The sequence below is a fragment of the Anarrhichthys ocellatus genome, unplaced genomic scaffold (genome assembly GCF_004355925.1).
Source record: "Anarrhichthys ocellatus isolate YVR2014 unplaced genomic scaffold, GSC_Weel_1.0 scaffold4, whole genome shotgun sequence".
NCBI lineage: Eukaryota > Metazoa > Chordata > Actinopteri > Perciformes > Anarhichadidae > Anarrhichthys > Anarrhichthys ocellatus.
The window spans coordinates 1,526,973-1,541,936 of NW_022280034.1; the positions used below are offsets into that span (position 1 = coordinate 1,526,973).

The following is a 14,964-nucleotide window of genomic DNA, read 5'->3' on the forward strand; positions in this document are numbered from 1 at the left end:
TATCAAACAATCTAGATAGCAGCTAGCTTAGCTTCCCCACTGGCTTGCGTGCAGAAGGACGGTATGGTCCACCTTAGGGGCGCCTGACATCTTATTACAAGATGGCAGGAAACTGTGATATTGAAATGTGATCCTCTCTCCTCCTTGATGCACGGTCTTTGGAAATGAACAGTTGTACTCTTTTTGAAAAGATGAAATGTAGTCTTAGAAACGAGTGAGAACACCTTTCTGAAATACATCACTGACACCAGAAGGGCTATTCAAAGGATATCATACTGTGTTAGTGTCTCTATGCACTGGTTGATCTTTTTATTTTATTTTTTAATTCGGTTTGTATTGATAGGAAATTATGTTTTTGTCAGTGTTTTGTGTTTTATAATTTGCTTTAAAAATCTGAAATAAAGTATATTTAAAAAAAAGATTTCAGATATGAATATGGGAAATATATTGTAATAGGTAAGAAGGATATCTAAATGTTTTCAACCAAATGTATTCGTTTTTTTTGTTGATGTTGGTGTTTTCATATGTTTCATTAACAATAAGAACAATGTAAGTAAAGGATTTAGTCGTGAGGGCATGTTAACCTGCCAATGAGGTCACCAGATCTCCTATAGACTTGTACTTTATGGGCTCACAAAGATAAAGATAATAATAACAGATCTGTGAGCATGTTGTGGAACGAAACCCTTCATTTAGCTGTGGTTTTTTCCCGGAGTCTCTCGCAGTCTAATGCCCCATCGATCCCCGCAGAAGACGGATATAGACTGTCCGACCTTTTAAAAAGTGTTTGATTTTCTTTCCTTTTTATGGCCGTGAAATATAAATCACCAGGTGGCAGCGGTGGCGTGATTGATATCAGGGTAAAAAAAGGAGGGGGAGTTTGAAGTGGCTTCCATTTCAAAAGTTCAGCCTGTATTGAACCGGATACATTCAGTGGTCCCGCTGGGAAGAGGAACCGTGAGGATCAAAGGCTTATTGGAAAGTTTGTTTGAGGGGAAAAAAGAATCCTCTTGTCCTTATGGGACTTGCTGGAGGTTATGTTCTCAAATAAACGATAAGTGTCTTTGTTGTTTCTTACAGAAGGAGAGTGAGTCAGGTTCGTGTTTGACTCTTGTGGCCTGAGGCGAGTGGTGGGTGGCTCTTATATTATCCTCTCTGAGCTCCGCTATCCAGTCCAACACGTCCTGTTTGCTTGATTTATGTCCAGTGTTGGACTGCCGAGTCTCTCAGTGTCTGTTAAAAGCACTGATTCACTTTTTTCTCCACATCTCTATTGCTGCACTCATACATCGAAAGAGTAATCGTTCAATGCGCGGTCACTAATCATTGTAATCAACCCTCCTGTCACACTACCCTTGGAATGATTCTTTTATGGCGTGTCTCCGATACAAAAGGTGGAGGGGGAAATCTACATTCCTTGTTTGGTGGAAAAAATGCATTATACTGCTGCAGAGGGAAATGTGCTAGTAGTTATATTTAGTGTTTTAAAAATAACATGCAACTCCCAGGATGAAAAAAACACATGATTTGTCTACTTGAGACAGCTGAAGCCTCTATTAGCGTCACACAATGAGCTGTGCACTGAGCTGATAGCAAGTTATATCATATCATCAACAACATAACTTTGTTTAAAATCAGCAGGAAGCGAGCTAGTTAACCTCAGTGGTTAGCTGCTAGCGGCTAGCTGCTAGCTGTTAGCTGCTAGCGGTTAGCTGCTAGCGGTTAGCAGCCGGAGGTTGCATTATACGATACGTTCAAGCTCCATTCAGTAAAAATTAGTATTGGACGAAGTTTTTAATATACATATATATATATACACACACACACATATACACATATATTATAATAATAAATATATGTGTAGGCATATATACATTTATTATTATAATATACCCATATTAGGGCCACTGGGGAAAAAGGTTTATCAATAAGTAATAATATGTGGAAAAAATCTAATTAAGTCGCATCTGGCTCATGAGTGTAATAAAAAAGTGGAGCAAAAGTAATAAGTTAAATATCCAAACAGAATAGGATAAAACTGTATAATGCACCTGTGGGATAAAATAGTATACATGTAAATACAAATTGCTCATCACACTAGTTGCTACGCCGGCACAGTCCAAGTCTCTGTTTGTGTGTGTGTGTGTGTGTGTGTGTGTGTGTGGGGGGGGGGGTTATCGTACAGATATCAATGTACATTCCGTCATCAGGAGGGAATTACTTGGTGCAATTTGTCCACCGTAGACTTTAAAAGGAATTAAAGATTTGAGCTGCTGCACCAAAATAAAGTGAATGAGATGACGTCTTTCAGGAGAGATTCAGGGATTAAACATGTCCACGTTTAATCTCGGCGTAGACACCAGTAGGTTACATAAATCCACTTACAGCATAGATTACTGTCGGTAGTGTGGGGGAAATCCCATCACAATGGATATGTGAGTCAGACACAAGACTTAGGCTGCGATTCAGAGGAAGATGTGTGTGAGTTTTATGTAAAGCCTTCAGCAGCAGCACAAAGCCTCACGTAGTGAGTTTATATGTGAGAGTGTTCACGTCCACCAGGATCAGGATTCATGTCTGAAAACCGAGGGGGGGTCTGATTGGCACCCAGAGTGATGGGTAAGGTGATAGGCAGGTGGCTTATTAGTATCATGATGGGGACTGACCCTGATAGAGGCCCGAGACCAGAACCTCTGTTTATCATTTAGCATCAGGGAAATAAACTAACAGATACGAAACAATCAGCAAGAGACAAAACACAACCACAAAGAGACTTAAGGTAAGAATTAAGAGACGCAAAACGACCATGAAGACATAAAAGGTGACTACAAAGAGACAGAAACTAACCACAAAGAGACAAAAAATATTCACAGAGATACAAAATAACCACAAAAAGCTGAAAAGTGACTATGAATGGATACAAAATGACTAAAGAACGACAAAAATCAACCACAGAAAGGACCTGAAATTCTTCAAATGAATGATATTTACTCTGTTTTTAAGATAGATGCTTGAAGACTTGTGCTCTTGTAAATAATCTAATCATGAATATATATTAATGTTGATGACAAAGCATGGTGAACCACACGAGGTCTGCGTTTCCTGGGTCCGTTTTATGCTAACCGTCTGGCTGTGGGGGATTTGGAGTTACAAATAGCAGCTATTTATTGATATTACTTCACATTAGAATATTGTTTTGTACAATTATAAACGCTGTATATTAATCGTATGTATTACACTGAATAAACAGTGTAGCTGTTATTAATGTAATGGTAATTAAAAACCAGAGCTTCAAATCAAAGTCCCACACACTTTTACTCATTTGTTTATTTTAAAAGTTTCTAAACCACCGCAGGAGTCTGTGGAGAGGAAAAAGGAAAGATAGAGCAAAGAGGGTTTCAGTCTTTGAAGTCTTTTATCTTATCCTGAGAATATTGTTTCTGTAAATCAGAAGAAGCCTCAAAAGACTCCAATGCTTCTTTCTCTCCCTGCAGAAAAAAGGCAAGATGCACTACCAGATAGCCGTCATCATAAGCTTCCTGGGCCACTGCATCTCCATGGTGGCGCTGCTCGTCGCCTTCGTCCTCTTCTTGTGTTTGAGGTAAGAGTTCGATAATCCCAAAGACGTCCTCCGCGTGACAGAAACGTCAGTGTTCTCCAGATCCCCCTCCTTTCAAAGCGCCTCTCGTTTCTGATCCAAAAACCGTTTGAAACCTCCCCTCTCTCAATCCCACAGATGAAGAAGGGGTTTAGATGCCCGCAAAAAAACTAGGACACGTCCCCCCCCCCCACCACCACACACACACACACACACACACACACACACAAATGGGAATAATAAACCCATCTCGGAAAGAAGAACCAAAAGCAGTGTTGTGGAGGCCTGTTGGGACAGCCGGTGGAGGTGGAATGGGTTTCTCTGACAAACCGGAATAAACCGAGCGTTAACGACAGAAAAGGTCTTAGCGCCCTCGACAGCTGGGACGGTTATCGATCCTCCAGACACCCCCCTCACCCCCCCTCACCCCCCGGGGTGGGTGAGAAAAGCATGAAAGGCCACCGAGACAAAATAAATAAAAGCTCTGCAGGACGGCGTTTATGCACAACCCATGTTTGTGTGTGTGTGTCATCGGGTTCAGTGGAGGAGTTTGTCATTTATTACTCACCTTCACTTTTTAATGAGATCCAGAACCATTTAAGGGAAGGTTGACTCTGCCAGTGTGACGGAGAGAAAGGTTGACACTCTTGCTCAGTGTTGTGGAACTAGAACGAGAGAGTGGAAGGGATTACAGTAGAGAGGGGGGGGGGAGAGACAGAGAGAGGGAGGGGGAGAGAGACAGAGAGGGAGGAAGAGAGAGAGACAGAGGGAGGGAGAGAGAGAGGGGAGAGTGAGAGGGGAGAGTGAGAGAGAGAGAGACAGAAAAGAGAGAGAGAGATTTTCGAGGGCTGGAAAACACTGAATTGGCAGTTGGATCATTTTCTGCTTCTGCTGGTTGACGGTGAAACTGAATATTAATTCTCTCTGTGAGTTCCAATGTCCAGGTTCTATTTGAATGATTTCTACAACATAGAAACACGAGAGTGTCCGGGATTATGTAACAATATTGTATTTTTATGTTATCAATGCTTCAGTTTGGTCAAATTAATTTATATGGAACTTAACTGCATATGTAAATGCACAATAATCAAGTTTCTTATTCTATTAAACAGGTTTTCAGTTTCAGCTGTTTTAATGTATAAAGTTAAACATTGCAAGAAAAGATAAAAACATGGACTGTAAGACAAGAAACAAATAAAGCAACAACATAAAGACAATAAAAATGTTGTAAATAATAGTATAATTATATGTACAGTATGTCGTTTTTTTAAATGAAAGAGCCGTGTAGTTGTTTTTGTGCAGGAATGTCCATAAGTTCACATGAGAAGACACTTTGACACGAGCAGTCAGGGATTGAACCATCAACCCTGAGATTACTAAATAACCACTTTACCTCATCCACTGCTGCCCCAGTTTGTCTGCTGATGGCCCTGAACACCATGAATTATGTCATGAAGAATTATGTCACCGAATTCATCCAAAACTGATCCAGAATTTAAAAGTGAACTCTTTCAAACTCTTCAATACATCAGCTTTTACTTGTTGGTGTTTTAAAGGGAAACTTTTTAAACTTTCCTATATTTTTTGTGTCTAAAATAGCTTGTTGTTGTTATTGACAGGCTCAGATTGTTATTGTTAGTGTCTGCTAATCTTATAGAAAGAACCCGACAGAGAAATATAATATTATTTTTACCTTTCTGTCTGTTATTGTGTGTCTTTCTCTGAGAAGTCTCCTTCTGAAATCTCTCATCTCATCCAGCTGGAAATCAGCTAAATATTCAGTCGTGACATTAAAAAATCTTTCTGTACTTCGAGAGAGAGAGAGAGAGAGAGAGAGAGAGAGAGAGAGAGAGAGAGAGAGAGAGAGGGAGAGAGAGAGAGAGAGAGAGAGAGAGAGAGAGAGAGAGAGAGAGAGAGAGAGAGAGAGAGAGAGAGAGAGAGAGAGAGAGACAGAGAGAGAGAGAGAGAGAGAGAAGGAGACTTCTTTCCTTAATGTTGTCAGACGAGGTTCAATAATGGACGAGTTTAAAAAGACACAAAACCTGACGATGCGATCACTTAAGAAAAACAAGCAAACTACACTCACCATATATTTTCTAACTCTTTTGTTCAGTTTGTGTCGTGTTTTAATCCGACTGTCAGTCAGCTCTCTTTAATATGCATGAAAAACCAATGAGACTTTAATCTTTCCGCTGGAAGCTGGAATTATCTCCTCCGTTGCATCTCCGTCTGCAGTCAGGCGAGATCAAAGGGAAATTGATCAAACTGTTCAGGGATGTGATTCACTGAGGGCGAGCCGCTCCTTCACCTCCACCTCTGTCTTAGATCAGGAAGAGGAAGACGTTAATACATCAGACCTCAGCCGCCCTCTATTAGAAATGTAAACAAGGGATATTCAAACTCACACCTCTGACCCGTGATGTCGCTGCAGCGGCTGACGCACTCCAGCTAATGAACAGTTTTATATGATGAGAGCGGGGAGTGCAGAGTGCTTTAAAGGGAGAGGACAACATGCCTTTTCAACGTGCCTACATTCAAAATATAACTTATGAAAGATAAGATTTTATTGACACCTGAGCAGAAATTTCATACATTTCGGCAGAAAACCGATAAAGAACTAGTTTGTCTAAATAAATACATTTTAAATTACAAACAAAAAAAAGCCAGGTGTGTCTGACACACAAGTTGCGAGGTACTCAGCAGCGTGTGTGTACTGCTAGTCTTGTTAGCTGTTAGCGGTTAGCCAAACGCACCGTCGAAAACAATAAAAAGGTGAGCAAACGGTGACGAGTCAGCAGGCAACGTCAGTGGCAGTATAAAACAAGTAATAAAAGGGTTTTTTTAGAGAAAGCCTGAGTCACCGCAACCTCGAGAGGTCCTTGGGCATGCAGCCACCCAAAATATTCTGCAGTCTGCTGCAGCAGATTGAGAGATTAGCCGTGGACGGACACAGAGGTGCACACTCACTCACTCACGGGCGCAATGCACACATACGACGCATCGCATGATCCTTCTGGTGGAGATAATTATACTATATAGACATTACAATAACGATATAGCATATAATATAATGTAGAAAGTAACAATATAGCAGAAATATGGTATTATTATTTGGTGATATAAGAAATAACATCAGAACACGAAACGCAGAGACACTGGATAAGGACAAATGTGTTTTATTTTATTTAGTCTTTGACAAAGCTCAGTCTGCAGGAGTGTTTCCTCTTAATTAATACCCATCAGGCCGAGCTAAGCCACCGGCAGGATGCCAAAGGAAGTGAGGTCACGCGGCGTAATGAATACGACTGTTTAAAAAACAAATGCTTCTGGCACGACATTCACTGCCTTTGTAATACGAATGCTCACTCAGAGGCAGATCTCTTAATTGTATCCTGAGGTCGATTTATTTGCAGCATTAAAACATCAGATGTTCGGGGCATGATACAAACAAGAGTGCAAAAAGTGGGCATGAAATGTTACTTCATGTTAAGTTAGGGGAGTGATGGGAAATGTTACTTTGAGGCTACTTCTCTTCATTATTCATATTCATCATCTCCGTTTGCTGTTTCTTACGAGATTACTTAAAGGGTTTTATCATAGTGGAGGAAGAGTTAACCTCTCTGAGCTTCATGTCTTTGTTTAAATTACACTAGAAGACTCAAACTAAGTAGGACGAGATGTTTAATTCATGAGTATGAAGCGAGAGTCAGGAGACGCTTAGCTTAGCTTAGCATAGCCTGGCTTTGTCCAAAGTTTAAAGATACATCTACCAACACCTCTAAAGCTCATTAATAAACGTACTATGTTGGTTTAATCAGCACATGAACGGATGTGTAAAAGAGGCAAAATGTGGTTTTATGTGCCAGGCTAGCTGCTTCCAGTATTTATGCTAAGCTAAGCTAATCACCTTCTGGCTCTGGCTGAATTGTTGTGACACAGACATGAGAGCGGTATCAATTATTCTCATTAAATAATTATATTTCCCAAAAATGTTGAATAATTCATTGAACTCCAGTCAGTTTGGGTACATTTCAATGTGAGTTTGTTTAAAATACACGAGGACATTAATTCAGGGATTTCCCACCAGTGTGTCTGTGAGTATGAAGCTTGAGCTCAAGAATTAACGTATTATATTTAGCTGGTTTAATCTGAACAGAAACAGAAACATATGTTACCTCCGGTCTTTATGCTAAACTAAGATAAGATAATTACCTTCTTCAACACCTGAGATTATAGAGATTATTCCCCTCTGTTCGTCTCGCAGGAGCATCCGCTGCCTGAGAAACATCATCCACTGGAACCTCATCACCGCCTTCATCCTGAGGAACGCCACCTGGTTCATCGTCCAAATGACCATGAGCCCTGAGGTGCACGAAAGTAACGTGGTACGTGTCGCTTTATCTGATCATCTTTTATTTCATTTGTTTATTTTCAACCCTAAATATTAACTTCTGATATTTCATGTCTTAGAGTCAGATTTAGCTTTTACTTGCTTCATTTTGTTTGTGTAAATATTGAATGAGCATTGTTTTTTTTCATCTCCAATGACTTCTTAATGGTTGTTAAAAACAAAGATCTTGATGCAACAAGAAGCACTTAAGAAACTTTTGTTTTAGGTTAAATACTCACTAGAGTGTGGATTAATCCACCGCAGGAAATAGTCCCAAACAAATGCATAAAAACTACAGTGACCAGCTGTTTTAGGAAACTGCTGAGCTTTTAAAAAAATAAATAAAACTAAAACTCATTGTTGTTCTTTTCACGAGATTTAATGGCAATAATAAAATATAGAATGTCAGCGGCCTTATCCTTTAAATAGTTCATGAAACCTCCAACTTTGTGCTAAAATTATCATCATTTAATGAAAGAACTGTTCCTCTTTCCACAAAATGTATTCTCATTGTAACTAGTTTGTCAGAGAGTTCGAAGGATTGTTCCTCGTTGGTGTCTTCAAGAGACAGCTGAACATCATGAGCTTCAGATAATAAGGTGTTGAATTATAAAAGGTGCCATGATGTTTGTTTAGTGAGATGTTGGGTTGCCACCAGCCACCAGTTTGAATTTTCTAAGTCTGTTAACTCGATTGGACGGATCCTAAATCTACCAGATGTGTTCACTTCCTTTAAGTTATCGCTCGTATGTTGTTGGGAAATAAAGTTTGTTTGACAAACGACTGGCAAACATGGAAGAGAGCATGTTTATTGCATTACAGTAAAAACCAACTCAAATGGAGCTTCCTTTGACACACCAACGCCCTGATGAAATGATGATAATGTAACTTAAAGAACATGTGGTATGCTTTAAAACATGTTTGACAGTAAGATGATGTATAATATTTTTGACAATCTGTTAAATGTTTAACAGAAGGATTAATTTTTGCAGGTTTGGTGCCGCCTCGTCACCGCCTCCTACAACTATTTCCACTCCACCAACTTCTTCTGGATGTTTGGCGAGGGCTGCTACCTCCACACGGCCATCGTCCTCACCTACTCCACCGACAAGCTGCGCAAGTGGATGTTCATCTGCATCGGCTGGTGTGAGTACACCTACTGCTAAACAATGAATGTCGGTAGTACAGCTGTATGAAAACCTTAGAATAGTGAGGCATTCTGGGAAAAAAACACTTATTTACTGAGAGTTAAACAAGAAGATTGATGCCACACCCATGTCTGTGTATTAAGTATGAGGTAGAGCGAGGAAGAGTTAGCTTAGCTTAGCATAAAGACTGGAAATATGGGCAAAACTTTGCATTCTTCAAAGTAAAAAAATACACCTACCAACTCCTATAAAGATCAATAATTAACAGATATTTTATTTGTTTAAGCCGTTCACAAACACAAATGTAAAAGGGAAAAAAGCCAGGAGTCTGTTAGCTTAGCTTAGCATTAAGACTGGATTCAGGGGAAACAGCTAGCCTCGTTCCATCCAAAGTTCAAATCATCTACCAACAGCTCTAAAGCTCATCAATTTAAATATTGTATGCTGTTACAAAAATATAAAAGGGACAAATGGAAAGTTACGTGCTAGTCTAGCTGTTTCCCCCTGCTTCCATTCTTTATGCTAAGCTAAGSTAACATACTCCTGGCTCTAGCTCAGTACATAGAATGCAGACATGAGAGTGGTATCACTTTTATCATCATAATCTCGTAGCCTACATTTGGAGCATTTGAATTGATGAGAATATTAATACCACTCTCATGTCTGTTAGTATGAAGCTAGAGCTAGGGGGCGGCTAGATTAGCTTAGCATAAAGACTGGAAGCAGGGGGAAACAGCTAGCCTGTAACACATATTTTATTTGTTTAATCTGTACACAAACACAAAAGTACAAGGGACAAAGTATTGTTTTTATGGCGGAGTGATGTGCCAGGTTAGCTACTTCCAGTCCTTATGCTAAGCTACGTAGACCCCTCTGGCTCTAGCTCAGTACATAGCATAACAAACATGAGACCGATATCAATTTTCTCATCAAACGCTCAGCAAGAATGCAAGAATTGTTTTCCTTAAAACGTTGGAACTTTTCGTTTTAACTCCAGTCAGTTTGGGTGAATTCAATTTCAATAGAAAAAGAAAAGAAGCTGCAGCTCAGACCGAAACTCATCCAACAATGTGAAGCAGTCGACTTGACGGAGATCCCAGGATTCGGTGTGGCAGCTGGGAAACGTATTGGTGTGGAGTTCACTAACACCCCGCTTCACACTGTCAAACTGAACTATGTGCTGCTGAGATTAGGTGCATTGTGCCATCTGGATTACATTTACCCGCAGGGCAGCGTGAAGCCTCCGTGTGAGGGGGGAAGATGGCAGCACATTTTGAAAACATAAATAAGATCAAATTTGATTTCCTTCGCTTGACTTTAGCTCAGGCTTCAGGAGCAGACGTATTCTTAAAGCGGAGGGGAATGGACAGGAGATGCAAAAACAACAAGACAAATTACATTTTTTCCAAGTAATCCTAGTTCTTGTGAGAGTAAGATTTTCCTGAAGGTTTAACGTTACGCTGATGACAGTATGTTGCTGATGAAGTGGAAAATTACCAGAGATGTTTGGCAAGGTCTTCGTGGTCAAGTCACGTCTTCTTGTCTGCTTCATCCTTACTCATATAAGTCAGTAAATTAAGACGATCGCTCTGCATTACCGTCAACCAGAGTCCAGCCTTTTCATTCATTCCCAGAGAAAACGTTCAGAGGGTGACACGTCGTGGCTGGAATCTGCGGATCACAGCACACAAGCAACAATAGGTTTTGACAGAGCTTTGGCAGACAAGGACTCCGTGTCGCAGCGTGAAATCCCGCAGGGATATGTCGCGATGTGAAAAGCAGGAAAAGATGAAAGAATAATCTGCCATTTGTCTTTTTGTTTTGCCTCACAGGTATACCATTCCCTATTATTGTGGCATGGGCGATTGGGAAGCTGTACTACGACAATGAGAAGTAAGTATTTCAGAGAAACTGAACAAAACCACACAAGGGAACAGTTAAACTGGATTGCATTAAGGAGATGAATGTCTATAAATAACCTCCGGTAATCACATTTGCATTGTACAATATTCTAAATGACAGGTTACCCCGCTGGGCATTCTCCCTTAGAGAGGGAGTGCTTAGCGTTTGATTGATATAAAGTGGTCTCTTTCTTCAGCTCGTAGACAGGAGATAATGGATTCAGCATTATATAAATGTGCACTGAAAAACATCGCGTTTAAGTCCTTGGAATGAGGTTGTATGAGATTCTTCTCCATGGTGTAATAATACAGTAGACGGAGAAGCAGACCGGAGTACAACCACAGGAGCACTGGACATATTTTAGGAAGTATCTGGTTAAGTGTTCGCTATATTTAGAGTATTTTCACCTCTTTACCTTGGTGTCAGACCTCTCTGTTCTCTTCAGAAACCACCAGACTCCTTTGACCCTCACAGTAATTGAACCCCTCAGGACACAGGAGTTACTGGTGTACTGCTGCCTTCATCATTCATGTTAGTTTGTTACTATTATTGTCTGACTTTGATGAATCTGAACTGACCCTTTAAAACACCAAAGTCACACAACAACACAAACAAACTAACCCGATGGAGGCAGAAGTAGAACAGCAGCTCCTGTGTTCTGAGAGGTAGAATGAACTGCTTTAATCAATGCAGTCTGGTATCTTTGTAGAGAGGCTGTCAGGTAAAGAGGAGAAAATAATCTAAATATAGAGTTCATTTAAACTGTTATTGATTCTTTTAGGTGTCTAAAATACGCCCACAGCAGCACATTGCTTTGCTGCTGTGCTGGTTCTGTTTCTCCAAACTCCATCTACTGTAAGTAAAGGGTCAAAGCCCGATGTCTCCTCTTCCTCCGAGCCGAAGAGCTCCATTAAAAACACAACAACAGGCCCAATTGTTCCTACATCACCATGAACGCACACACTGAAAATAGTCCCCAACAGATGCTCTATTTCCTCTTGTTCGTTTGAATAAAACCTACAGCGAGCAGCCGTTTTAGGAAATTAGGAAACCTCTTTATGTTTTATTCAAACTAGACGTTTGTGACCCATTTTTAACGATGTTTGTCGTCGGGAGCCGATGAGCTCGGGGGTGAGCGTCAACGACGAGCCGTGACGTCAGAACGTGTTGAGAGACGGGTTTTGGTCTTTTCATGGAATTTGTTGAAAATATGGAAGAAATACAGAACATCAGCCGTAATCTCTTTTTATTACTTCCAAGTGAATAAATCATGTTATATATAAGCTTATTTCACATTTCACCAAGTAGTATCTACAATAAACTTTCTTCTTTTTGCAGCTTTCCAGTGCATAATTATTAAAACAGGATCATTTATATTTGAAACAGTCTCACAGAAGTGACGGATTGCATTTGTTTTAGGACAATATGTTTTTTAGAACTCAGTTTTGATCAAAACAATCTTCTATATTTCATATTTTGGGTGAATTACTGACTGGAAAACACATGTTTTTAACATCTGAGCACAAATTGATATGATGTAACTACAACAAATGCCGATTACATCTGAACGTAAGAAGTAACGATGACTTCTGTTTGGCTGCAGGTGCTGGTTTGGGAAGCGAGCTGGCGTTTACACCGACTACATCTACCAAGGTCCCATGATTCTTGTCTTAGTGGTAAGAGTCTTTTTCTCTCCTGCAGTTAGCAGCACTTTACATAACTTGCCCACACAATTAGTCTTTATTATGTCTTTTAAATGCCTGACAGGGCGTGAAATGTTGGGAAACCGCAGCACATTCTTCATGTTCGGAATGATTCATGTGAACTTCTGACACTCTACCTGTCGAGCGTTTAAATCTCTGCAGCATGTGGGAATCCTGTTGGAAACAAAGGAAGAGATCCTGAGATATGTTCAGTCCTGTTTGTTGCTTTGATGAATTGTCTCTAATATTGGGTTCTTTCCATACCCTGAGGGGACGTTTTCCTGGCTTTTACTTCATTATGTGTGTCTTCATCCAGCTCCACATTCAGCAAATGAACTTTAAAGTTCAGAAAAATAACTTGCATAACTTTAACCAATCTGCTCTGATGTCCTCAGAGGACAAAAACGTCCCCGTCAAGAGTCCTGATTAGTCCTGATTATAACTACTAAATATTAATTCGTTTTTTTATGTTCATGCCTCAGAGCCAGCGACATTATCTGTCCGTCCGATCCATTCTCGTGAGCGTGAAATCACAGTAACGCCAGGAATTGGGCACAAACGTCCAGCTGGACTCGAGGTTGAAATGATTAGGATTCTGGTGGTCAAAGGTCTTTTTGAGTTTTTGGCCATAACACAATAATTCATGTGCTAACTATGAATGTTTGAAACAAATGTTTAAAAGGATAAAATGATGAAGTGACGACATTTTGGACCATTTTTGTCATTTTCGTTTAATGCCAATGTTGTTCTTCATGAACAAATGACACAAAGTGGCTCCATGATACAGCAGCGCTGCCCCTAGTGGAAACCAGGAACATAGCATGTGCTTGTCACATATCGCAATAATGAGAAAATGGCTCAATCTGATGTCAAACTGTAAAGAAAAGGACATTTTGAAGCCAGAGGCTGTAGATATTGAAAGCCTGATATAATAGAATGCATGGTTTGAGGACATCGTTGCCCTTAAAGGTCTGAGTATCTATAATTTAACTACACAGTTTATTTATAGACTTATTATAAGAGCTGATGTCTCTGTCTGGCTGTGACATCATCTCTCGCACTCATTGGTCATATTAGTGAATACATGTTTTGCAGTTTAAATGATGAAAACTGTGCGTTAGTGATCCTTTAAAAGACATTTTAGTGACAATTGCAAATGATAAATAATCATCTTACAATCTTTGAGACCCCTGAAATTTTGCTATTGATGCTTTTAGGCTCTTATTTGGTTGAACTTCCAAAATCAAATCAAAACTCACACCCTTGACAAACGTTATGCCAAAAGCATGAACACAAACCAAAAGGTAGAAAAATGTAAAAAGCCCAAAATGTCCCGAGTGAAGCACGAGTGTTGAACAGGACCTCCTCCACCTGCAGCTGCTCTCCTCCAGCATTCAGGGCGACGCTGTTGTTGTGACTCTCAGTCTGCGTGAAGCCTCTCGGCCCTCCAGCTCCACTCGTGTTGAGTGATCCTGCAGATTTTGCAGATTGTCTGGAGGCTCAGAGCGGCTCCTCGTACAAGCTTTACTCATCTCTGCTCTGGACTTCTGGAACTCCCTCCTGACTGCGCTTCCAAAATACCTCAGTCCTCAGTCCAGTGGTGGAAAGAACATTCACTCAACTTCTGTACTTAAAAACAAGTTAGAGGTGCTCGTACTTTTCCTCTGATACATTTCAGAGGAAATAGTTTCAGATTATTAATTCAAAATATGACTTAAAAAATGAATTAGGATGCATTTTTGGAGATTAGGTTTCTCAGCAGTACATAAACTAGTTAAATTATTATTATTATTATTAAATTAGCCTCAACTTTACCAGCTGCAACATCAACATGATGCCTGAACATCAGTGCATTAATAATCAGAATACAATAAGATTAGATTAGTTTCCATTTCTGATAAAAACTAACCATCTAACCAGAAGTGCAAAAAGCAGGAATGTACGGTTTAAGTGTTTATGCAGAAGTAAATAAATATGGACACAAATAATCAGGCTTTGTGATCGGTGCATGACAATAAACAAACGATATGAGGGTTAAAATGCGTCTGTTATTAAAGTGTCTCTTTAAAGTGAAGAGTTGTGCAATACAAATATATAAAATACCATTCTGCATCATGAATACTTTTAGTACTTCTGTAATTTTACTCTGAATGCAGGACTTCTACTTGTAACAGTGTACTTCTACTCTGTGGTATTGTTACTTCTACTCTGTGGTATTGTTAC

General features: G+C 39.9%; 1 protein-coding gene across 2 annotated transcripts in view; it reads left to right on the forward strand.

Moving 5' to 3' along the window:
- crhr1 (corticotropin releasing hormone receptor 1) overlaps window positions 1–14,964 on the forward strand; it is a 49,069-nt gene that overhangs the window by 24,813 nt on the left and 9,292 nt on the right. For both annotated transcript variants that reach the window (XM_031842971.1, XM_031842970.1), the window contains exons 6-10: window positions 3,495–3,601; window positions 7,863–7,983; window positions 8,981–9,134; window positions 10,969–11,029; window positions 12,642–12,714. In XM_031842971.1, the coding sequence (XP_031698831.1) occupies window positions 3,495–3,601; window positions 7,863–7,983; window positions 8,981–9,134; window positions 10,969–11,029; window positions 12,642–12,714 (516 nt within the window). The remainder of the gene's footprint in view (window positions 1–3,494; window positions 3,602–7,862; window positions 7,984–8,980; window positions 9,135–10,968; window positions 11,030–12,641; window positions 12,715–14,964) is intronic.